Genomic DNA, 25,442 nt, shown 5'->3' on the forward strand with positions numbered 1-25,442 from the left:
CAGGCTAGTAGAATCCTGTCCTTTTAGCTCTACTTGAATCTAGGCTCAATGTTCAGGAGAAGACACGAGATGCATCTCTGTGTTGGTCCAGGTCCAATTCTGTGAATCATACCAACTCTTGTAAGTTTGAGCTCTGAAAGGACTGGAATTTGAGGCCAAAGAAGGCAAAATATTTTCCCTCCCCATTCTTGCTAAGTGCTTGAGTTATTGGTGTAATGGAAACAGACAGTCCTGGGTTCAAATCTAGGCTCTACATTTGCCTGCTCAACTTACCTGCCTGTTTCCATCATGGGAAGAATTTGGGCTGTGGAGAAGGGTAAACCTGGGTTCAAAACCCCAGCTCTGCCAGTGAATGGGCATTTTACTCAGTCAAGTATCCTTTCTGAGGCCATCTCTTTTCTATAAAGTGGAGCAGCAGCAGTTCTTCCTTTGCAGAGTTGTGAAGCAGAGCATCATGCATGTGGTATAAGCAGAGCGTCATGCATGTGGTATAAGCAGGGCGTCATGCATGTGGTATAAGCAGGGCGTCATGCATGTGGTATAAGCAGGGCGTCATGCATATGGTATAAGCAGAGGCTGCCATGGGGGCGCCAGCCAGTGAAAGGTCTGGAGCTGCTTTACAGGGGCCATTCATTCATTTATTCATGGTAAGGTTGAGCAAGAGGTCCCACGTGTGACTTATGTATCCTTCTCCCTCTCCAGTGGGAGGGCAGCCAGGTGAGGCAGGTGTGGGTGCCCTGCCCACAGGCCAGAGCAGGTAAGGGGAAGAGGCTTGCTACACAGTGGAGGTGCCAAGTACCACCTAAGCCCAGCCCCATTGCCTGTTCCACCGCCGAAGCCCCTGGCGCCAAACAGTGTTGCTTCAGCTGGTAGTAGTTAATGCTCCTTTACTTGGAAACATTTGCAGCTCCTGGGAGCAATATGGTGGCGTGAGGTCTCACTGTTCACCCGCCCTGTTTCTCTGTGACTGGGATCTGCATGCCCCCGACTCCGGCCCAGTTTACCATTCTTCAAGGCTCACCAGGCTGTGGGCCCAGGGCCAACAGGGATGGGAGTGGAGGGTGGGGTGGAGCGTGGGGAACTTTTCCGGGAAGAGGCCCAGCAGGGTCTTGGCTGACGGCCCCATTAGCCACGGCCCAGGACCCCAGGGTGGGAGAGTGAACGGAAAGGTACTCGTGCCTGGAGCGGTTGCAACATCCTCTGTAATGAGGCAGATACAGCTCAGAGGCACTGGCTCGAAGGACCCCTCTTCCCAGCCCTCCTTTCAGGTGTGGGGCCTAAAGGGGGTCCAGTTCCAGTGCGGAAGGCTGGGAACTAGGAAGCGTCGTGGACTAGACAGCCCGCCTTCCCGGTCTCCCGGGTGGGGGTTCAGGGGGCGTGGTGCGGCGGCCGGGGCTAAGAGGGGTCGGTGAGACTGCTCTGCCTCCCCGCAAAGTGGGGCCAGGCCAAGTCCCGCGCGGGTAGGGGGCAGGCCTTCTCCTGCCCGCGCCTGGGGGGACCCTACGCCTGTGTCCGAAGGAGGCCGGCGTCCAGCAGATGCTTGCGGGGGGGGGGGGGGAGTGGGGGAGGGGGGCGGGAGAGAGGCGGGGAGGAGAAAACCCACAACAAAACTTGCGTCGCGGAGCGCCCTGCTTGACTTGAATGGAAGGAGCCCGAGCCCGCGGAGCGCAGCTGAGACTAGGGGAGCGCGTTCGGCCGGCTGGGCGCGGCTCGGCGCCGGGGCGCAGCAGGTACAGGGCGCTGGCGGCCAGGGTGGGCCGGGGGGCCGGGGGCTGAGCCCGGGCAGCGCACTCAGACTTCCCCGCCTCTCCAGATGGCTCCAGCAGCTGCCTGGGGCGGAGCCGCCGCATCTCACCCCCTCTGTAGGACCCTGCACTGAGGGCACGGCGGGAGATCTCCTCCTCTGAGTGCGACCCCTGCGCAGTCAGGACCCAGGCAGGGGCCTTATCCTCTCTGAGCAGAGGCAGGTCCCCGTCCCCAGGCCCCTCCCGCTGCGCACATCTGGAAAGAATCTGAGGGCGGATGGGGGCGGGGGCTGGAGTGGGAGGACTCCGGCGGGCGACAGGGAATGTTGGGGGCAGGTGGAACTGTGTAGGGGCGGGGACCCCTGTCAGGAGAGCCTGGGCCCGGAGTAGCCCGCGTCTTTCCACGTTGACTCATCAGGCCCCCTAGCGAGTCCAACCTCCACCTCTTTACAGATAGAGAAACTGAGGCCCGCAGAGGGGCAGAGATCTGGCCCCAGGGCGCGTCGGCCGCCGGGTGGGTCCCCTCCGGGGCTCGGCTTCCCCGGCCACTGTGCCGCCACAGCTTAGTGCCAACCACTGGCGGCCTGGAGTCCGTCTGTCTGTCTACTCGGCTGCTTCCCAGCCGGTACAACTGGACGGAGGAGGGGGTGGGGATCCGTGGAGCGCTAGGAGCGAGGTCCGCGCCTTTCTGCGAATGCAGCGGAAGCCCCAGGTTCCAGGTCCCCGAGCCACAGCCCGGCCTGGGGCGGGGGATGAGATCGTGGCGTTGGAATACCTGACGTGCCGTCAGGTGGAAGAGGAGGTGGTGGCGGGGCGGCGAGGCTCCTGGCAGCCTCGGGGGCTGGGGTTAGGAGAGGGAGCCGCAGCCTTCTGGAGAGGAGCAGGCGCGGCAGCAAGAGGCGAGCACCCTGGCCCGGGTGCGCGCGGCACTGACTGACCTGGTCCGGGAGGCGCGGAGGATGCGCCCCCAGCGCTTGGAGTGAATTACTGACCTGTCTGCCCTTCGATTACCGGCTGGCCAGGGAAGGGGAAGCTGTGGTCTGCTCCGCTCCAAGAGGCGCCACTGGTGTGAACCGGGAGAGCCCCTGGGTGGTCCCGTCCCCTATCCCTCCTTTGTATAGAAACCTTCCACAGTGAGAAGGCAGCGGTGAGGCAGGAGGGCTCATGGTGAGCAAGGAGGCTGGCTGGTCTGTAGGTGCACAGCATTCCGAGGTAGGTCACTCAGAAGAGCCTGGGGACTGCCCTGAGAAAGACCCGTGGGGACTGGTCTGGGGGTTCTGCTCCCTCATGTCCACTCTTAGGGCCCAGGACCCAGTCTACTCTAGCCTCGAGTGCAAGTTAAGAAGTGTCAGAGTCACACGACTGTGTTTCGTGTCATCTGTGAGTGCACACTTTATCTCTTCTGCCTGAGTCTAGGGTAAGGGATTACTAATGGTGGCACTTTTAGGCTTGGTGTAGTCATACATGAAAGTGCTGATCGTGTCCTGCTTGGAACCCTTAATGAGTCCCTGTCACCAACACTAGCATGGTTGTGGAGGCCCTTGGCCACCTAGGCCTCCCACCCTGTTGACCCTTCCTTAAACACACATCCCTCTCCTCTAGCCCCGCCCCTGCCTTTTGATCACACCCTGCCTCTGCCTAGAGGGCTGTTTCTCCCACTTTGTCCACTTGGAGAACTCCTGCTCAGTCTTCAAGGCCAACTCAAGCCTCTGGGCAGGAGTCAGAAGACCCACATTTGACTCTTGGCCTTGGCTTTCACACACTAATTTGCAAACTGGGGGAGTCAGAGCAGATCATATTGCAGATCTCAAGATCTTTTCCAACTCTGCCTTTCACAAAGTCATTCATTCAGCAAACATTTCCCCAGCATCCACTCCAGGCTTGGGGAGACAGGCTCCCCAAGCCTGTCTAATAAAGCTGGCCAAGATTGCTGTGGAAGCACCCAGAAACACCCTAACCCAGCCAAGGGGGCAGGAGAGGCTTCCCTGAGCAGGGGCATTTGAGCAGGAGCTTTTTAGGGATGGGCAACAATGCCAGCCCTTTTTGCTTGAGCTCCAAATCTGCAGAACGGGAAGACAAACATGTTGTCCCAGGATTTCTATTAGAGTCAATAAGATGCAGCTGTTTGGGGCCCAGCACTGAGCAGGTGGGCAGTCGATTTGTATGGAATTTGAGTATAGAAGGAAGGTAGTGCTGGGGGCTGAGGATCCGCCTCTTGATTTGGGTCTCCCTTTCCCTTCCTTCTTCTAGTCCTACCTTAACCTCACACTTTGGGCCTTGAGGTTTGGTTCCCTGGTGGGGGTTGGAGGAGACGGTGGGTCCTGCTTACTTTCTCAGTAACAGTAACCCCTGCTATGTCACACCTACTTGGTGCCAGGGGTGACAGGCTGAGCCTGCTATTTCATTTAATTCTCACAAGTAGCTCCCAACTCCATTTCTTAGACTAGTAAACAGAGGCTCGGAGCAGTAAAGTGACTCATCCAGGCTTACCTGGCTTGGTCAGGGTGGAACCCATGCCTTCTGTCTCTAAAGCTCTCCACATGAGAAACACTCATGGCTGGCTGAGCTGCCCCTCTGTCCAGGGGTCTGAGTTCTTCCTCACCAGGTGGACTTGAAACTCCTGGAGACCAGGGAGCTCCCCTGCTCTTCCCCACACACCTCCCACACGGCTGGGTACACAGAAGGGGCCTTAGGGGGCTTATCTTGCTCCATTCTTAGAAGAGCAAGGCGGGGTACAGTGGCTCACGCCTGTAATCCCAGCACTTTGGGAGGCCGAGGCAGGAGGCCAGAAGTTCAAGAACAGCCTGGGCAACATAGTGAGACCCCATTTCTAAAAATAAAAAATTAGCCAGGTGCCAGGTGTGGTGGCACATGCCTGCAATTTCAGCTACTCGGAAGGCTGAGGTGGGAGGATCACTTGAGCCCAGGAGCCCAAGGCTGCGTTAGCTGTGATTGTGCTACTGCAGTCCAGCCTGGGTAACAGAGTGAGACTCTGTCTCAAAACAAAACAACAACAACAAAAAACTACAAGTAGGAAAATGTAGATGCAGATGGGTCAGTGGTATGGCCAAGGTCACACAGCTAGTAGGGCTGGGCCTGCCCAGGACCTCACAGCCCTGAGAGTGGCTGGCCAAGCTGGAGGGACCACTCTCCATGCCCTGTCTGTCCTTCCTACCTCTCCCTCCATTCCTGCAGTCCAGCACCTCTCTCTCTGCCAGGGTCAGGCCCCCTTAGCCCTCACCCATCCCAATTGCACAGCCTCACGTCCACCCTGTGTCACGCTCCTGCCCTTCAGTGGTCCTCATCTTCCAATGATAAGGCTCACACTCCCTAACCTGGCCTTCACATCTCTCCTTCGTGGCCTGGGCTTGTTGTGGCGACTGTGCCTGTTTGTATCACTCCCAGTCCCTATCCCCCACCAGACACCCCACAGGCACTTGGCTAATTTGTACCCAGCCTTGCTCTTCTAAGAATGGAGCAAGATAAGCCCCCTAAGGCCCCTTCTGTGTACCCAGCCGTGTGGGAGGTGTGTCAGGGGAGCTCCCTGGTCTCCAGGAGTTTCAAGTCCACCTGGTGAGGAAGAACTCAGACCCCTGGACAGAGGGGCAGCTCAGCCAGCCGTGAGTGTTTCTCATGTGGAGAGCTTTAGAGACAGAAGGGCATGGGTTCCAACTCTGACTGCTGTGTAAGCCTGGATAAGTCACTTTACTGCTCCGAGCCTCTGTTTACTAGTCTAAGAAATGGAGTTGGGAGCTACTTGTGAGAATTAAATGAAATAGCAGTCTCGTGAGTGTGAACTGTCTTGCCTCTGGGCCTTTGCACACACCGACCCCCTTGCTTGTATGACCCTTTCCCTTTTGTCTGGTAGTCATCCCTTAGAATGGGATTATAATACTCAGCTTATGCATAAAGCTGCAGACCAGCACTGTCCAATAGAAATATAATGTGAGCCATAAATGCAAGTCACATATGCAATGCAACATTTTCTAGAGGGGCCATTTTTTTTTTCTTTTTTGAGACAGGGTCTCACTCTGGTACCCAAGCTAGAGTGCAGGGGTGTGATCACGGCTCACTGCAGCCTCAACCTCCTGGGCTCAGGTGATCTTCCTGCCTCAGCCTCCTGAGTAGCTGAGACTACAGGTGCATGCCACCTCACCTGGCTAATTTTTTGTATTTTTTGGAGAGACGAGGTTTCACCATCTTGCCCAGGCTGGTCTCAAACTCCTGGGCTCAAGTGATCTACCTGTCTCAGCCTCCCAAAGTGCTGGGATTTCAGGCATGATCCACCTTGTCTAGCCAGAAGCCACATTTTAAAAAGTAAAATGAAACTGGTAACATTTATTTCACCTGTTCAAAATATTATCATGTAATCAATATAACAATAAATGGGATTTGATGTCATTCATATTAATATTAATGAGGCATCCTACATTATTTTTTGTACTATGTCTTTGAAATCCACGGACACCACATTTTACACTTGCATCTCTATGTGGGGCAGTCACATTTCAAGTACCCAGTAGCCACGTGTGGCCAGTGGCTAATGGAGTGGCCGGTGCAGCTGTGGCTCTCTGAAGGGCAGAAGCCACGCTGAGTCTTCTGTCTGGGTCCCCTGCTCCCCATCATGCTTGGCCTAGGGGAGAGCAGCGTAGCATTGTTGATGTGATGTGGGCTGGGAGCTCAGCTTTGCCACTTAACAGCTGTTCACTGGCTGACCCCACTGGGCCTCAGCTCCCTGAGTTGTAAAGTGGTGATGATAACATTTTCAGTATGGTGCACAATGTTAATATAAATTCAATATTTTTATGGATACAGTTTACAGATTTTTACAGACACCAAACAGAAGGCGAGGAGGCAGAACAGCCTGCCTGGTGCGTGCACAGGATATGTGAGACCAGAGTTCCTTCCCCTGGATTCTTCTCCTTGGCCTTCTGCCCTGATTGAATTTGGGGCCTGGGCCTGTGCCCACACTCCCGCTCTCAGAACACCAGACTGCAGTGGGGTCAGATGGGCAAGGGGCTGCCGGCTGTTGAGCTGGCTGTAGAGTTTATAATGTGCTGTGGGAATGATGGTCTGTAGACCGGTGTTGGGGCAGGGGGCAGGGGCAGCAGGGGTGTGGCGGAGCCAGCATAGGGCTGGTCTGCTGTGGGTGCCACTCGCTGCTACCGACTGATCCCTGGAGCCTGGAAGCTGCAGGTGTGCCGGGCTCCCTGGTTCTTTGCTGGGCCAGTGGCTGAGACCTGAGTCTCCATAAACCATGTGGATCTGTAGGGTCAAGTAAGCCTGGCTGCCACCCCTCCTGTCTCCTCTAGGACCTCCTACTCCTTGGGACCCCTTTTATGCCGCCCCGCCCATCCCCAGTCTGGGTGGGGAGTGGTTGTTGGTACTAGGGTCTGCTGCCCCCTCCAGATGGAGGACAAGGATCTTTTCCACCTCACCTGTGTCCCAGTGCCCAGTACAGGCCCAGGCACAATGGGCCCTTACTTCAGAAAACTGGCTGAGCCACCAAGTGAGGCAAAGTGGTATCTGAAATCCCATGGCCACCACAGGGCAGCAGGAACTCAGAGGCAGCTACAATGTCTGCAACATCTTCTGGGAGGAGGTGGGCCTGGGATTGGGTCAGAAAGCACACACGAAGGGCCAGGCGAAGTGACTCATGCCTGTAATCTCAGCATTTTGGGAGGATCACTTGAGGTCATGAGTTTGAGACCACCTCGGCAACATAGAGAGACCCCATCTCTACATAAAATTAAAAAATTTGGCTGGCATGGTGGTATACCCCTGTAGTCCCAGTTGCTTGAGAGGCTGAGGCTGGAGGATCATTTCAGCCCAGGAGCTCAGGTTACAGTGAGCTATGATTGCACCACTGCACTCCAGTGTAGGTGACAGAGTGAGGTCTTGTCTTAAAAAAAAAGCCCAGCAAGATCTACAAGATCTAGACAAGGGAAGGAAAAGGAGCAGGAGCAGAGGATTCTGGAGTGAGCAGTGGTGTGGCAGGGGTGCAGACCATGCGCATGGAACAGACAATTAGTGAGTGGCAGGAAAAGCTAACATTTATTGAGCACTTACTCTGTGCAGTACATGCATTTCACTGACCCCTCACGGTCTTCCCACAAGGACAGTGCTGTTATCATACCCAAGGATGGGGGAGAAAGCTGAGGTTTAGACAATTATAGTCACGTAAGAGCCAGAGCTGAGGCCAGAGCCAAGGTTGCAGCTGTGGCCACTAGCTCCAGACATTAACATCATTGTCAAGCTCCCCGTTTACAAAACCCTCTTAGGCCCAGGGTCTTGCCAGACCCTTCTAGCTGCTTTATGGTGATGGTTTCTGATCTGGTGGTGGGGAGAGAGGCTCAGCCTGAGCCAGGACTTGTGGCCACTCAGCTCAGGAGTGAATGTCCCTCGTGCTGGAGGCATCCCCAGCAGGTCCTTGCCGCTGTCCCTGCTGCTCACTTAGTGCCACATGTTCCTATGCGTGATTGCTGCAGTGGTGACAGCAGCTCCTCATCACCTAATAGCATCACCTTATCACCTCATCACCTAAAAGCCAGGTGCTTTGCGTCTTATCTTACTCCACAGAAGCTGTGTGTTTAGATGTATTATCTGCATTGTACAGACAAGGAAACTGAGGCTCAGCAAGTCAGAGGTGGGACTCAAACTGGGATTTGTGGGACCTGAGAGTCAGTGAACCTGAGCTACCAGCATGTCTTATCACAGCCCAGAGATGTCTGAGTCCCTGTAAAGAGAACCCAGGAACCCACCAAGAGCCAAGCCTACGCCACGGGACTGCTGGGACAATGACATCTTCCAGCACCTTCCTCTGTGGGCCTGAGATCATCCCCTGTACCCCGTCCTTGCTGGACCCGGGGGCCATGCCTGGGAGTGGTCTCTGGCAGGTGGCAGTGGTCACTGAGCACATCAAGCCCTGGTGAGGGCAGCTGAGGGGATACACATCAGGAATAGGATTTGGGAGGCCGTGAGGGCAGCAGCAGCTGTAGTTACTGATGTTTTCTCTGTGCCGGGCTCTGGGCTTGACCTATGTCCAGACACAGAGAGTTGCTCACAGCTCTCTGTGGGAAGAAGACACCTTTGCTATTCAAAACCCAACCCAACTAATGCTAAGCTCTGGGTGAACGCAGTCACGGGGAGCCCCAGGGCATCGCAGTGTCCTGCTGCTCCTCCTCTTCCCATGTTCATAGCACTGAAGTTGGTTCCTAGAAAAGAAAATGCTGATTGCACAAGAGAGAGGAAGGGCACCCTAGGCAGAAGGAACAGCATGTGCAAAGGCCTGGAGGGAGGAGCTATCCCATAGTCCTGTAGAACTGGGGGCAGGCCTGGAGGGAGGAGCTATCCAATAGTCCTGTAGAACTGGGGGCAGTTAAGGGGACAGTTGGAAGAGAGTCAGGACCAAGTCAGGAAGACCTGAGAATGGCAAGCTGGAGAGCCGGGACGCACCTTGCCGGTGCTGGCTCACCATGGCCTGTGGCTGCTGGAGGAGGCAGGGGGTCTTCCCACACCACCAGTGCCAGGATAGCAAGGGCTCGGCACAGTCCAGCTCGTGTCTCAGCTTCCCCTTCTAGGAAATAGGGATACAGACTCCTTAGGGTCAAGCCTGCTGAATGAAGGCTGCAGAAGGTTTTGCAGACCTGCCAGAGGACAGGGCTTTACCTAGTCCCCGGCCTCTGGAGGGCAGCCTGGTGGGGGTTGGGCAGGTGCGGCTCTGAGGACGGTCCAGAGTGGGCCCTGCTTTGTGCTCGGGAGGGCCCCGTCATGACTTTCAAGGGCCCCAATTGTGTCCACTGTATCTCACAGGTTCCGTCAGCCCTGGCGCCCAGGCGCATCTGACTCGGCACCCCCTGCAGGCACCATGGCCCAGAGCCGGGCGCTGCTGCTCCTGCTGCTGCTGCCGCCACAGCTGCACCTGGGACCTGTGCTTGCCATGAGAGCCCCAGGATTTGGTCGAAGCGGCGGCCACAGCCTGAGCCCTGAAGAGAACGAATTTGCGGAGGAGGAGCCCGTGCTGGTCCTGAGCCCTGAGGAGCCCGGGCCTGGCCCAGCCGCGATCAGCTGTCCCCGAGACTGTGCCTGTTCCCAGGAGGGCGTCGTGGACTGTGGCGGCATCGACCTGCGTGAGTTCCCGGGGGACCTGCCTGAACACACCAGCCACCTGTCTCTGCAGGTGAGGTCCGCGTTGCACCCGTGGTCACGGGGCTGCCCACACACCCTTGGCTCCCATCCCAGAACCCCGACGTTCCCAGCAACCTGTTCACCAGAACCTCCAATATGTGCGGCTCTCCACTCCCAACCACAGGGTCAGATTCCTGGGGCCCTGGCTGCACCAGGTGACACCCCTCCTGATGTCCCAGTCACGGAGCACTGTGTTAGTACAATAAAACCCCCTTTGCTCACTTAGCGTCCGGGCTGGGCCAAGTGGAGCCAGGCTCTGTCTGAAAATGGACGCAGACCTGCCTAGCAGCTGACCCTCTGAATGCACAGCCACCGTTACAAGGCCAGGAAACCCCAGAGCAATGTAGACCTGACAGAATACTGTGGGGCCTCCTAGGATGGAGTGCTGTCTCCAGCCAAGGGGCAGGCTAGAATTTGGAACCTTGAGAGGTGGGACACAGTGTCCAGACCGGGAGCACCCTGGAGTGCAGGCGCACCCATCCTCGCCTTGTGTGGCCCAGCAGCCCTTGGGAGATGGAGGGACTGCGGCACCCATTCCCAGAGGCGATCAGGCCCGGTGCGGGAGAGTGACTTGCCTTCCGTCATCCACACTGGTGGGTCTGAGCTGGCAGCCGTGGTAGCCCAAGGCCAGGGCAGCCACTGAGAGAAAGGGCATGCTGAGCACATCTCTTACTGTCGCTTTCTTTGCTCTTTCATCCACACACCAGCTCTCTCAAGCGCCTGCACTGGGCCTGTGGTCCTGTGTGGGGGCTGGGCATGGAGGCAGGGCTCGGCGTTCCCTGACCTTTGGGTGCTTACAGTCAGTGGGCGAGGCAGAGACTTAAACAGATAGAGGCACCAGATGGAAATGGAAGGACTGTGTGCGGGGCCCAGAGCAGCCTCCTAATCCAGCCCCAACCCAATCCAGGAAGGCTTCTGGAGGAGGTGGTACCTACCCCAGCTTTCCATGTGTTCCAAGGGGAAAGGGGACTGCAGGGCCAAGGAGGGGAAGGAAAAGTGGTTTCTGGCTTAGGGAGCAACTGTGGCTGCCTGTCACGAGGTGGAAAGGCTCCAGGAGCAGGTCTGGAGGAGATAGCATGTCGAGTTTGAACTGCCCATAGATGTCCATGTGTGGGCTCCCTGAAGGCAGGACCCACACAGCTGTTGTGGTCACTACTGTGCCCCAGAGCGCATATCCAGACCTGGCCCAGAGCTGGCACTGGGGGTCTGCTGCCATGGGGGAGAATTCCAAGGGAGGCACCCAGCAGGTGGACTGGATTCTAGGACTGGAGCTACGGGTGACGAATGGAGTCCAGGGCACACCCCACTGGGCTGATGCTGCCTCCTCGCAACCCCCTACCCCCCAGAACAACCAGCTGGAAAAGATCTACCCTGAGGAGCTCTCCCGGCTGCACCGGCTGGAGACGCTGAACCTGCAGAACAACCGCCTGACTTCCCGAGGTGAGGGGCCGCCCAGAGCCCAGGGCCAGGGACACCGAGTGGGGCCTTGGGGGCCTGAACAATGCTGGGTGCCCGGGGGAGAGCTTGGCCCTGTGGATCTTGGGTTGTGGATGGAAGAGAGCAGGCCCGGGCCGGGCTAGCAGTGGGGCTGCATGAGAACCAGCTCCACACGGGCAAGGGGCTCCCTCTTCTTGCCTGAATAACACATGGGTATTTTTCTTATTCTTCTTCTTCTTTTTTTTGACATAGTCACTTACTTTAATAACAATACATATACCATGTTATCACCATGGAATGTAAATTCCGGTTAGACAAGAGAATTTCACAAGTGTAATAACATTGTGTACATGAAAGTTTGTGTATACTGTCTGGCCAAACCAGCATGCTCATAAGTCATTCATCAATTCCATTACAAGTCATTTGTTTAGTTAAATGTTTATAATTCTTAAGGAGAAAATAAGCAACACACACATTTTTAAAGTGTTCACTTACCTTTGCATGAGTTAAAATACATGATTCTATTTCAAGATGACATTTCAAAATGATTCTAATACAACAGCAGCAAAAATATAATTCTGCAATTACAAAAGAACTAAACTAGAATCCATAAGTTATTTTCATGTTTACAATTGTGATTCTTTAATAAATATTATTACTGTGCAATTCTATCGCAAGCTTTCTAAATTTGGTTTAAACACACACATAGGTAATATCAGTTGTGGGAGGCTTTACAAGTTATATTCCATGCACTTTTGGACAGAGTTCTAAAAGAGCCAGCCAGTCCACAAGACAGATAGAAAAAAGGTAAATTAACTGGGGAAAATAGGACCCTTATATAACATCCAAAACATGAGATTCTGTAGCAAACTGGGAATACGTCAGGGTTGGCCTGGACAACCCCGGTGCCCTCCCATCCTTGTGTCTCCAACCCTTTCTACTCCTTGCACTTGAGACTCAAAGGTCTGCCTGCCTCCTTGACATTTCCCCTAGACGTCCCTGTCTTCTTTACAACTAATTTCATCTGAACAGTTTAAGAAAGTGGACATCATCAAGTGCATTCAGGTGATGTGTTTCAAGATGTCTAACTAGGCCAGGTGTGGTGGCTCACGCCTGTAATCCCAGCACTTTGGGAGGCCAAGGCAGGTGGAACACCTGAGGTCAGGAGGTCGAGACCAGCCTGGCCAACATGGTGAAACCCTGTTTCTATTAAAAATACAAAAAATTATCCTGGCGTGCTGACGGGTGCTTACTCAGCAGCCTCCGAGCTACTCAGGAGGCTGAGGCAGGAAAATCATTTGAACCCGGGAGGTGGAGGGTGCAGTGAGCTGAGATCTTGCTGTTGCACTCCAGTCTGGGCAATAAAAGCAAGACTCCATCTCAAAAAAAAAAAAAGAAAGAAAAAAGCTGTCTAACTAAAACAAGCTCCTCCAATAAGACCAAGAGAGCCTCTCTCCTTCTAAAGCTTAGGATTTGCCCAGAACTCCTGATACATGGACTAGCCCATACCAACAGTCATGGCTCCTACAACAAAGCCTTGGGCTGCCACATGCATGTGGATCAGATGAAGGGACATTTTCATATTTCCCCTGCTCTTCAGTTTGTGTAATCCTTATGCAACAATGGCTGCAAAGTCTGCCATTCCAATGGGACACATGGTGCCTCTAGCTTTCTGAAGAAGTTTGGATCCCTGATCTTCATTATGTGAAAACTGGGAAACCTCTGTGTCTGTTGACATAGTGATTGCTTGAAGAATCTCCCTAGAGTGAGAAAACCTCTTACACGCCAACCAGCTTCTGATCCCTCCTGTGCGCCCCAGGCGGGTGTTTCTAAGACCTGGGGGATGCACAGGAGAGAGGCTTCAGAGAAGCTGAGCTTCTGGAACCTTGTCGCAGGTTCTTCAGTTCCGAGGGCCTTTAGGATCCAAGAGTTGTAGAGTCCTCATATTTTAAAACGATTTTGTTTTTCCTGATCATGAAAATAACATCTGATTGGGATAGAAACTTTGTAAAACAAAATGGAAAGAGAAAATTTCTCCTAATTTTGCCACTTGGAATTAACTACTATTGACATTTTGGTGTATTTGTTTCCATTTTTTAAAAGGCAGCTTTCTTGAAGTATCATTTATATACCATAAGATTTACCCAATTCAAAGGTACAATTGGCTGAGTTGTAGTTAGTGGGGCAGCCATCACCACAGTCCGGTGGTCTTTTTTCCTTTGTGTTTTAAACTCGTGGCTGAACACATGCTATGATATCACAGCCTGCTCTGTGTCTCTTAGCCGTCAGCTCGGCCGCCTCTCTCGGGTTGCTAAAGCCTCTCGTTGACCGTCATCTTACACAGCGGCAGCAGGGTGTTCCGTGGAGAGACATGCCAGTTTATGTAACTGTTCCCTCTTGTTAGATAGTGGGTGAGGTCCAGCATCTGGGGGTCTTGGAGCCAGGAAACGAGGGTCAGAGGCCAGCCTGGCAGGGCTCCCGGCAGCAGCCGAGTCCTGACTCATCTGCCAGATGGAGCTGGGGTGAGCCAGGTGGTGAGGAGGCCCAGAGCCGCAGCCCCACCCTGTGTGGAGCCATTCCCGGCCCAGCCCACCTGCCTGTGGACGGGGCTCTGACCTTCTGGGGCTCTCCCAGAGGGGAGCACTTCTTCCTGGCAGAAAAGGGTCAGGCTGGGTGCTCTGCCGCTGGCCTGACCTCTCAGGGCTCATCCCCGCTCAGAGTGAGGAGTCAGTCCCTCAGTAGACAGTAACTGCCTGCTCCTCTGAGCCTGGGCTCATGTGAGCAAGGAGAAAGAATAGGGCTGGGCGGGCCCCGCCAACTGCTTGGGAGGGGATCTGAGCTGCCTCTGCCTCCCCAGTCCTGGCAGGCGGCTGGTGGAGGAGGGTGGGTGCTTGCTATGCTTCCCTGTAGCGTCTCCTTCATCCAGGGCTCTGACCGATGCCTGTCCTTTGAAGGGCTCCCAGAGAAGGCGTTTGAGCATCTGACCAACCTCAATTACCTGTACTTGGCCAATAACAAGGTGAGGGGCTCGAGGCAGGGTGGGGGGTATGCTGCCCTGTCCTCCAGGCACTGTCTTCCCTGAGTTCCATGAACTTTCACCAGGGCCTTTCTGGACTGGCTGCTGGGTCCCTGTTGCTGCTCAGACATGGCCCCGGGTTGGAGGTGGGGAAGACACGGACCCCATGCCTATAACTCAGGGCATCAGAGTGTGTCAGGTCATGAAGACAGAAGCCAAGGCCCACAGGAGTGTAGAGGGGGAAGAGCTTGTCCCCACTGGGGAAGTCATACCTGGAGGGCTTCCTGGAGGAGATGGCATTTGAGCAGGGGCATGGAGGGTAATAGGATTCTAGGCAGGGGCCCCAGGGTAGGGCGGCACTGCAGTACAAGGAACGTCATGAGTGAAGGCACAAAGGTATTCTTGTTCCAAATATTTGGTATGCTCCAGAGCGCTGTCCCAGCCCCTCCTCTCTCTCCACTCTCTGGAGGTTACCTGTGCCCTCCCAGACTCCGTCTCCCATCTGCATCATGGCCATGTCCAGTGGCTGTCTCCAACCCTTTCTACTCCTTGGACTTGAGACTCAGAGATCTGCCTGCCTCCTTGACATTTCCCCTAGACGTCCAGTGGAAGGAAGCTACAGCTTCCCGCCCATAGTCCCCAGACCCAGTCCTCCTCTGTCTTCCCAGCTTTGTAAGGGGCATCTCCAGCCACCTACGACCCCACTGGTCCAAGCCACAAATGGTGCCTCTGGGCCCTGAGCTTCCTCACCATGTCTAGTCCCATTGAGGTCCTCAGCTCTTACCGCACTGGCCCCCATCCCTCACCTGGACGCTTGCCTCCTCACTTGCCCCCCATTCTTGGAGCAGCCAGAGCAACCTTAAAGTCACACCCATCGCTTCTCGGCCTTTTGGCTAAGATCAGGTATAAAAGTCACACCCGCCTCTACCTCTTATCCACTTGGGATGAACCCAGGAGGACGGGCAGGGCAGGGGACAAGTCCTGAGGGCCTTGAATGCCAAGCTGAGTGCTGAGGAGATCCAGAGAGGTTTGGGTTTTGTTTCTGCAGGGGGTGGGACAGGTTTCAATTTGAGAAAGATGGCCTGGTTGCAGGGAGACACAGTGAAGGGGACCCGGTGGTGAGCAGACAGCGGGACCCACAGCTGGCCTCTGCTCCTCCATTGCTCTTTCGGCCCCAACTCTTCCCTTCCCAGCTGACCTTGGCACCCCGCTTCCTGCCAAACGCCCTGATCAGTGTGGACTTTGCTGCCAACTATCTCACCAAGATCTATGGGCTCACCTTTGGCCAGAAGCCAAACTTGAGGTCAGAGGTCGGGGGTGGTCTGGGCTTGGGCTGGGGCAAGGGGAGGGGCTGAGGTGGAGGCTGCCATCCTGTGTGAGACAGAGACAGGCCTGGAAGGAGGCCCTGTGCTCAGGGCTGTGGTGAAGGGACACCCAGGGGCCCTAACAGAGGAGGACGACTTGGGCCAGGAGGCGAGGACAGAGAGTGTGGTCTACAGGAATTGTGGGGAACCAGTGAGGATGTCCCCACTTTCCCAGCCCTGGGAGGAGGGGAGCATCTTTCAACAGGCAGCACTGCCCTTCGCTGAGCTGCATTGGGAGGAGCGACCACCCTGCAGCATAGGTGTGCGAGAGAGCAGGGTGGTGTGGGCGGGGCGGGGGGCTGCTGGGGAGCCGCCCCCAGGACAGTTTGGGGGCTGGACAACCCCAGTGCCCTTCCGTCCCTGCATCTGCCGTCTCACTGACTCTCTCCATCTGTCTGAGGACCCCAGGGCCACTGTGCATGGCCCCATCCCACAGATGGAGGTGCAAGAGGCCACACAGCAAAACTGAGCTGTGTCTGTCACAGATGACCCTTGTTCCTTGTCTTCCCTCCTTCTAGTATGTTGGCTCCACGAAGGCAGGGTCTGTCTCATTGGTCGTGTCCACTGTTATGCCCTCAGTCTAGAACAGCTCTGGCATCTCGTATATATATTTATTTATATACCTCAAATATGTATATATCTATATTTACTATATTATATTACATAATATATTCACTATATATTTGCTGAATGGATGAGGGTCACCTCCTCTGAGACAGACCCTGTGCTGGCACTAGGGCCAAAGAGGCAGGCAGAGATAGGCCCTGTGTTTAGGAAGTCCTAGGAACTCAGAGCCAGGCTGCGTGGGGTTGACAGGCAGGGAGGAATGGACCGCAAGTCAGTCAAGGACTCCAGGGCTGAAAGGGTCAGGGGTCGACTGAGACCTTGAAAGGTGTGGGGGAGCCTCTGCCAGGGGTCAGGAAATCCTATTTCTCCCACTAGCTTATGGGACCACTTGTGGTGGGGCACGACCCCCTTCTGGTCCTTGGTTCCGTCGGCTGTGTAGGCAACATCTGAGGTGCTTCTGACTCTCTACCCTTGAGTTTGGATGGAAGGAGAGCAGCCTGGGCAAGGGTTTGGAGGCTCACCAGGTGAGCTGGCACAGGGCCCAGGGAGCCCAGGTGGGTGAGGACCTGTGCCTCGACCCGCAGGTCTGTGTACCTGCACAACAACAAGCTGGCGGACGCCGGGCTGCCGGACAACATGTTCAACGGCTCCAGCAACGTCGAGGTCCTCATCCTGTCCAGCAACTTCCTGCGCCATGTGCCCAAGCACCTGCCGCCTGCCCTGTACAAGCTGCACCTCAAGGTGGGCAGGGGAGAAGTAAGGAGGGGCACAGCAGACCCCACAGCCAGGGCACTGGGGCGGGGGCCTGCAGGGGAAGAGCTCAGGCCCACATGGGCACAGGTGCCCACATGGGTCCCTTCCTGGTGGCTTCCCAGACTCCTCTCCACACCTCATCCCGAGGCCCTGACCTTGCCCTCAGTCCTCCTCACACTCTCCTCCCTTCCCTTCATCCCCTAGAACAACAAGCTGGAGAAGATTCCCCCAGGGGCCTTCAGTGAGCTGAGCAGCCTGCGCGAGCTGTACCTGCAGAACAACTACCTGACTGATGAGGGTCTGGACAACGAGACCTTCTGGTGAGTCCTTGTCTCGCCAGGTCCTTGGCATGACCACGGGGCCCGGGAAGCTCCTTCAGGGCCAACCACCCAGCCCAGCCCCTCACACACGTCCCCTGCCCACCTTCCCTGGAGAAGGAACTTTAAGCCTTGTGCCTCTGTTGACATTTCTGTCCCTGGGAACAAGAACTATGCAGAAGTAAGGCCTTCCGAGATTCCAGTGAGATAAAGAAGCATTGGCAGAGGCTGGCTTCTTGGTACGAAATATAGACTTGGGCATTCTTGTTGAAGGCAAATACATTTTCATTTTTATAAGGGATCAAGGTAGCCATAAAAGGCTATCAAAAGGTTAAACAGTGGTCTTCAAGTAAGCTCCTGTGTGTCAGAAAATGCCGGATCCTTCCTACACCAGAATATCATTGAGTCAACCCGAGGAGCGAGGACTGAGGGCCCACAGTCAGTGAGCGGCAGAGCTGGGAGGAGCTAGTGGCAATTCCCCAGCCGCTTCTCTTGGGAATCATGGTGGAAACGAGCACAATGTGGGCTCCTGCCAACCGTCTTAATTCCCTCCCTGCCCCAGGAAGCTCTCCAGCCTGGAGTACCTGGATCTGTCCAGCAACAACCTGTCTCGGGTCCCAGCTGGGCTGCCGCGCAGCCTGGTGCTGCTGCACTTGGAGAAGAACGCAATCCGGAGCGTGGACGCGGATGTGCTAACCCCCATCCGCAGCCTGGAGTACCTGCTGCTGCACAGCAACCAGCTGCAGGCGCAGGGCATCCACCCGCGGGCCTTCCAGGGCCTCAAGCGGCTGCACACGGTGCACCTATACAACAACGCGCTGGAGCGCGTGCCCAGCGGCCTGCCTCGCCGCGTGCGCACCCTCATGATCCTGCACAACCAGATCACAGGCATCGGCCGCGAAGACTTTGCCACCACCTACTTCCTGGAGGAGCTCAACCTCAGCTACAACCGCATCACCAGCCCGCAGGTGCACCGCGACGCCTTCCGCAAGCTGCGCCTGCTGCGCTCGCTGGACCTGTCGGGCAACCGGCTGCACACGCTGCCACCTGGGCTGCCTCGAAATGTCCATGTGCTGAAGGTCAAGCGCAATGAGCTGGCTGCCCTGGCACGAGGGGCACTGGCGGGCATGGCCCAGCTGCGTGAGCTGTACCTCACCAGCAACCGACTGCGCAGCCGGGCCCTGGGCCCCCGCGCCTGGGTGGACCTTGCCCATCTGCAGGTAAGCGGAAGGGAGGAGGCTGGGCCATGTCCATGGAGGGGGGTACTGGGATGGCTGCCCTGAGCCCACCTGTCTGAAGGGTGAGGAGAAGGGCTGGGTGGTAAGGGAGGTTCCTCTGGTATGGCCAGACTGAGCTCATTCACCTTCAGGTATCTGTGGGGATGCTGGCTAGGGTGAAGCTAGGCCTTAGGGGAGGCAGGAGGTGGGTCAGGCAGAGGGTGTGGCTGGCGTGCTAGGGTGAGCCCAGCCCACCTGCAGGTACAAGAGTGAGGGGCAGAGTACAGCTGGTATGGACAAGCTGAGCTCACCACCTGCAGATACAGGTTTGAGAAGGGCTGTGGAGGCAAGGAAGGTCATGGCTGCAGGTAGGGGCCCCAGGCTCAGGGGGACCAGGGGCCAGTTTAGGTGGTATGTATGGGAGAGTCAAGCTCACCCCTTTGCAGGCACAGGAGTAGGTGTGTGGAGAAGTCTGGGCCTTGGGATGGGCGGTAGAGGGGCCAGCTTGAGCTGTGGGCCCACCTCACCAGTCTGCAGAGGGCTGGAGGTGGGGATCTACTCATGCTTCCTGGGGCTGGCCAGTTGATGTGGCTGCTGTGACCACATGGTCAGAATTAGGCAGGGATGCCTGGGCACATAGTTCACTTTGGTAACAAAACCCCCAACTCAACCAGTGTGAGTGAAAGAGAAATCCACTCTGTACGCTGGCTCATGCCTGAATCTCAGCAGTTAGAGAGGCTGAGGCAGGAGGATCACTTGAGCCCAGGAGTTCAAGGCCTGCCCGGGCAACATAGTGAGACCTGGTCTCCACAAAAAAATAAATTTAAAAAAAAATTAGCCCAGTGCAGTGGCATGCACCTGTATTCCCAGTTACCCTGAGGTGGGAGGATCACTTGAGCCTAGGGAAAATAGAGCTGGCAGTGAGCTATGATCGCACTACTGCACTCAATCCTGGACGACAGAGCGAGACCCTGTCTCAAATTAAAAAAAAAAAAAAAAGGAAACTCATCAGAGAACCTGGGTGGGAAGGTGGGGTGCTTCCAGGTTAGGGGCCGCCCAGTGGCTTCAGCAGCTCCCTGTGGGAACCCACTTCCCTGACTGTCCTCCCCTGGATGCCAGGCATGTGATGATCGGAGAACGGCCTGGGGCCTGGCTGTTGTGCTGGGGTCACTGTGGGTCTTACGCCCTTACTCCTGGCCTCTGTACATGTGGCCCCTGAGGTCCATAAATGAGCAGTCCCACCCGAGCACCTGCCACGGCCCCATCCAGGGCCAGTGGGGCGAGATTCAGAGTCTGGAGGAGCCCTGGGCTCTGCCCATTTGAGATCTTTGGGAATGACAAAGTCTAATGGGAATGACAAGTGTGTCAGGAGGTAGGACTGTGACACCCAAACGTCTTGGCTGTGAGTTTATGTGGGAAGGCACAAGAAGCTGGGTAGGACATTCATCAATTAGAATACTGGTTTGGAGTCAGGCACACCCGGCTACAGCCTTTTACGGGTTATGTGATCTTGGAAAGATCACTGAACCTCTCTGAGCCTCTATTTCCCAATCTGGTAAGTGGGGATAGTTATAGACACCCCCTCCTCCACACAGGGTTGTTGTTAGATTTAGATAGGCTGGGGACTTGGTGGGAGTTTTGTAAGCTGTTAAGTGCTTTGCACAGGTGGGAGTCCCTGACTCCCTTGGTCGCCCCTGCAGCTGCTGGACATCGCCGGGAATCAGCTCACAGAGATCCCCGAGGGGCTCCCCGAGTCACTTGAGTACCTATACCTGCAGAACAACAAGATTAGTGCGGTGCCCGCCAATGCCTTCGACTCCACACCCAACCTCAAGGGGATCTTTCTCAGGTAGGAGGCCACTCGAGGCCCTGTACACACCCCCGTGGGGTCTGCCCCAGCTCCAGCGGGACAGCTGATGCACGTGGGAACAGCTTGGCTCCACTGCTGACTGTGTAACCACGGCTCAGCTCTCAAGGGTGGGGACAGTCTGGCCAGGCCTGATGTGGTTCCTAGGTTTGTCAAAGGGCTTTGGAAACGTTAGAAACCAGTGCTCATGGGTGTTGTGAATGTTACTGTGGCAGAAAGGATGCCGGACAGCGTCTTCCTGGTTTGCAGCTGAGAGCGCTGAGGCCCTGAGAGCGCAGGTGACTGCTGTGTCTGCAGTCATCCAGGCTAGGCCCGGGCCTCACACTCAGGGATAGATGTTCAGGTCCTCCCTGGGTTCTGGGGCTAAGAGATGGAGATTTGGAATGATTCAGGGGATGCAGCTCCCTGAGGATATGAGGGGCTTCCATCCAGCAGAGCCAGGATGGTTCTTCCCAGCACTTCCCATAATCCCTGCCCCCAAATCAGAGAGAAGGAGACAGGGCAGAGAAGAGCAATGTGTGCTCCCAGGAGCTCAGTTGCCCAGAAGGCCCAGGGCTTGATGACATCAGGATGGCTTGACATGTGCCTCAGGCATCTGCAGGGGAGCTGAAGCACAGAGAGTGAGGAGCCTGAGATCAGAGCCACAGCCTCCACCTTCCCACACCTGAGTGTGGCCCTGGCCCGGCTCAGCGCTGGCCTTGCCTGTGTGCCACTCCACATCAGGCACTGTGGTGACCCCTGGCTACCGCAGCCCAGGAGCCTCAGGCCTTGGGGTTAATGCCAGGGATGGCATAGAGACAGCTCCCAAAGATGTGGCTTCCAAAATAACAGTGAGACTGTGTGCAGAGAGAGACCCCTCACTTTGCAGAGACTGGCCCAGTGCCAGTCCCACCCCAAGCTGCGGCTGCCCTGACCAGCCTGTACCTTCCACCATGCACCACGCTCTCAGGCCCTGGCCTTTCCCGCCTGCTGCACCACTTTCCAGGAGGGCCGTTCCCTCCCCTGTTACCTTCTGGAAAGGCCAGTTGGGGGAAGGGAGGGTTCCTTGGGGGTTGGGCTCCTGGCACTGACTCCACCTTGACGCTCCCACAGGTTTAACAAGCTGGCTGTGGGCTCCGTGGTGGACAGCGCCTTCCGGAGGCTGAAGCACCTGCAGGTCTTGGACATTGAAGGCAACTTTGAGTTTGGTGACGTTTCCAAGGACCGTGGCCGCTTGGGGAAGGAAAAGGAGGAGGAGGAAGAGGAGGAAGAGGAAGAGGAAGAGGAAACAAGATAGTGACAAGGTGACCCAGATGTGACCTAGGTATGTGGCCTGTGTGGGGCAGCACACACTTCTGCTCACTGCTCTTTCCCCTTCCTGATCCCGATATAGGGGTCTTTCTGTCCATTCTTCACCCTCCGGCCTCTGCTTCATCTGCCCATTTAGCAAATTTATAAGAGCACTTGGGATGTACCAGGCCCTGAGTGAAAGATTGAAGCCTACGGGAGGCCCACACCTTCCAGAAGATTCTCACCCAGGGTGTGGGTGCTGTCACGGGAGTGCCCGGGGGGCACTGAACATGTGGGTCTGGGCTCAGGAGTGAGGTCTGGTCTGGAGAGAGGGCTCCAGGCATTGTCAGCCTTGAAACAATCACTGAAGCTGCAGGGAGCTGGGGAAGCTTGCCGTGAAAGAGTGAGTGAGGCGGGCAGGCAACGTGGGAGAGGAGACTGAGACAGAGAAGTTAGGAAAAGAGGTAGGAAAACCCCAGACTGCCATGGCCAGAGGGCGTTTACACATGTATGTAACACAGTGCACATGTGCACATGCACACAAATGCACACGGATGCACCAACACACATACATTCATGTGCACGCACGTCTCATCATGTACACACATCCACAAACCATGCACAGGCAGAATACACACACCACACTCATGCACACAGACACACATACACGCTTGTACTGCATGACATACTTGCAGGCCTAGACTATGTACATACTTGCACACACATGTGTACATGCATGTGAGTACATGCACACAAAACACCCATACGTACCCACACACGCAGGCCCTTACGTACACACCTGCATGCCCACACGTACACATGATGTGTGCATGCACAGGCCTGTCTAGAAGTGGGGGTCTTGGCTGTGTCAGTGCTGCTGAGGGGTTGAGGGGGCTGAAGCATTGTGGAGTGCCCACTGGATTTTTCCACCTGGAGGTTGTCTGTGACTTTGTAGCCACAGGGGAAGCTGGGGTGAGGAGAGTGGCTGGAAAGGAAGTGGGTCCAGGCACTGCAGACAAGCCTTTTGAGAAGTTTGGCTGTGAGAGATGAGAGAGGGCAGAGGTGGGAATGGGGTGTGAGGTTCAGGAAGCGCTCATTTTCTGAGCCTCACAGGAAGCAAAGGCCTCTCGAGGGAAGCCCTGTGTAAGGGGCTCTGGGAAGATGCCCCAATGCACACATGCATCTTCCACACGCATCCTCTTAACGGAAGGGGCCGGCTTGGGTGCTGGTGGGAAGAGACTGGCCTGGAGGGGGAGTTACCGATGTAGGAAAGAGCTGACTGTGAGGGCCCCCGTGGGAATGATAGAAGTTGCTGGCTTTAGCAGGAGGGACAGAGGGCAGGGTGGCTGCTGTCACAGGTAGGTTGGTAGCTTGGTGGCCGGATGTGAAGCCATGTCAGCCGGACGCCTCCAGTCTTCCGTTTTCTCTGTGCAGCAGGGAGGTGCTCCGCAGACCACAGGTATGGAGAAGACGGACAGGTGGATCCACCCACAGCTGGGTTTTCAGCCAAGAGTTCAGGACAGGAGGGCAAGGAACAAGGGAGTGTGTTGGCTGGAGGCTGGCTGCAGGCGTGGGTCCCAGGATCAGGCTGGGTAAGGAAGGAGGTGCAGACAGGAGGGCTGGTGGGCAGGGACTCAGAGAAGGATGTTGGAGAGGAGCCAGGAACGATGGTGTGGTCTGAGGAGAGAGGAGAGGTGGTGACGAGTGAGCCAGGCTGGGGGTCACAGGGCCAGGGCGTAGCTGTGGGAGGGGCTGCTGGGCCACTGTTGAGTGTTGACTGAAGTAGGGCCTGGGGCAAAGAGGAACCAGAGGGGGCTGTTGAGGGCCACTTGGATGGGTGACAGAGGGAGCCGGGAGAGGGGCGCAAGTTGATGGCGAGAGAAGAGTGTACACAGGGGTGGGTATCCACACGTGTGGAGGGACTGGCAAGAGGCTGAGCTTGGGGGTCACCTTCCTCAGCTCCCAGAGCCCGGGAGTATGAAGGTGGAGCCGTTCTCTGAGGCATTGTCCTCACACAGAGTTGGGGTTGGCGACAAGATGACGGGCCATTCAGTGAGGACACCACAGCCCTCATGAGAGGGGCTGTGGAGTCCTGGGGTGGGTGAGAATCTGCCCCATCTCAGGTCAATTGAGTGGGGCTCTGGGAGAGGCCCCGGGGAGTGGCTGGTGGGACCCAAGGGCCTTGTGGCATGAATGCCCCACTGGTTTTGGGCTCCCAGGGCCCAGGCTCCCTCCCTCCTCACAGTAGCCTGGCCTGTCCAAAGCCCCTCCAGCAGGGCTCCCACAGCAGGCCCCCCTCAGGCTGCTTGGGGTGGCGGGTTTGCCCTGAGCTAGCCCCTGACTCTCTTACTTGTTCTGCAGGACGATGAACCGCCGGACTCCTTTCTGCAGCACACGCCGGTGTGCTGAGCCCCCTACTCGGCCGTGCTCACACAGACACACCCGGTGGACACACGGGCATCCCACATGACACAGGCTGACACAGTCTCATATCCCCACCCCTTCCCGCAGCATGTCCCACGACCAGACACGTGCACACACGTCACACCCTCACACACCCAGCTCAGCCACACACAGCCCGTTACACACTGCCCTCCAAACCACCACAGTCTCTGCCACACACCCACTACCACTGCCACACCCTCTGAATCATGCAGGGAAGGGTCTGCCCCTGCCCTAGCACACACAGGCACCCACTCTCTCCCCCTGCTGACATGTGTATGTGTGTGTACACACCACGCACACACACATGCACAAGTCATATGCAAACAGCCCTCCAAAGCCTATGCCACAGACAGCTCTTGCCCCAGCCAGAATCAGCCACAGCAGCTCGCCGTCTGCCCTGTCCATCTGTCCGTCCGTTCCCTGGAGAAGACACAAGGGTATCTCCATGCTCTGTGGCCAGGTGCCTGCCACCCTCTGGAACTCACAAGAGCTGGCTTTTATTCCTTTCACACCCTTTGGGGACAGGAGCCTTCAGGACTGCTGGCCTGGCCTGGCCCATCCTGCTCCTCCAGGTGCTGGGCAGTCACTCTGCTAAGAGTCCTTCCCTGCCACGCCCTGGCAGGACACAGGCACTTTTCCAATGGGTAAGCCCAGCGGAGGCAGGACGGGAGAGCCCCTTGGGTGCTGCTGGGGCCTTGGAGCAGGAGTGAAGCAGAGGCGATGGGGCTGGGCTGAGCCAGGGAGGAAGGGCCCAGCTGCACCTAGGAGACACCTTTATTCTTCAGGCCCGTGGGGGAAGTTCCGGATGCCTTTATTTTTTATTCTTTTCTAAGGAAAAAAATGATAAAAATCTCAAAGCTGATTTTTCTTGTTATAGAAAAACTAATATAAAAGCATTATCCCTATCCCTGCAGCCTGTGGCTATGTCTGTGCGTGCTTCCTGCCAGGTGCTGGGCTGGTGCCAGGTGGAGGGGGCAGGATACAAGCCCCTCAGCGCCCCGGCCAGACCAGCAGGCATCAGTGGAAAGTTCAGTTCTTGGGGCCCGCAGAGTAGCTGCACAGGCAGGCATCCCGGGAGAAGAGGGCATAGTCCCTGGTGATGGGGCCTGGAGGTGTGTGCAGATGGCCCACTTGGGAATAGTAGGTGAGGCCTGAACCAGCACACACGGCCTATGAGCTCACTGTGCATTCCCAGAGGTGGAGCATCCAAGCAAAGGACCTCCTGGGCTTTGGGCCTGTTAAGGGCTCACCTGGAGGG

The 25,442-nt window shown here is 56.2% G+C and overlaps 1 protein-coding gene and 1 pseudogene across 3 annotated transcripts; one reads left to right on the forward strand and one right to left on the reverse strand.

Annotated features, from left to right (window-relative positions):
* The first annotated feature begins 1,111 nt into the window (after positions 1–1,111).
* Positions 1,112–25,089, forward strand: PODN (podocan). Of its 3 annotated transcripts, none has more exons than XM_031668854.1 (11): positions 1,112–1,268; positions 9,558–9,924; positions 11,279–11,372; positions 14,324–14,388; positions 15,579–15,688; positions 16,901–17,057; positions 17,274–17,389; positions 17,949–18,606; positions 20,304–20,452; positions 21,563–21,773; positions 24,101–25,089. In XM_031668854.1, the coding sequence occupies exons 2-10, from the start codon at positions 9,613–9,615 to the stop codon at positions 21,744–21,746; spliced, it is 1,845 nt and encodes a 614-aa protein (XP_031524714.1). In that variant the 5' UTR covers positions 1,112–1,268; positions 9,558–9,612; the 3' UTR covers positions 21,747–21,773; positions 24,101–25,089. The 3 variants fall into 3 exon arrangements, 2 of the variants coding, with proteins under 2 accessions (XP_031524714.1, XP_021797361.2); XR_004185201.1 differs by lacking the exon at positions 1,112–1,268 and adding an exon at positions 1,459–1,730 and having other exon boundaries at positions 20,269–20,452; XM_021941669.2 differs by lacking the exon at positions 1,112–1,268 and adding an exon at positions 1,480–1,730.
* On the reverse strand, positions 12,829–13,107 carry LOC116273749 (annotated as a pseudogene).
* Positions 25,090–25,442: the final 353 nt, after the last annotated feature.

This window comes from Papio anubis, chromosome 1 (assembly GCF_008728515.1).
Source record: "Papio anubis isolate 15944 chromosome 1, Panubis1.0, whole genome shotgun sequence".
NCBI classification, from domain to species: Eukaryota; Metazoa; Chordata; class Mammalia; order Primates; family Cercopithecidae; genus Papio; species Papio anubis.

Excerpts from the sequence above, each read along its gene's own strand:
- PODN (XM_021941669.2), top strand. The coding sequence starts at position 1,642 with ATGGAAGGAGCCCGAGCCCGCGGAGCGCAGCTGAGACTAGGGGAGCGC. Across the intron at positions 15,689-16,900 it reads GGCCAGAAGCCAAACTTGAG|GTCTGTGTACCTGCACAACA; the intron begins GTCAGAGGTCGG and ends CTCGACCCGCAG. Across the intron at positions 20,453-21,562 it reads CTCAAGGGGATCTTTCTCAG|GTTTAACAAGCTGGCTGTGG; the intron begins GTAGGAGGCCAC and ends ACGCTCCCACAG.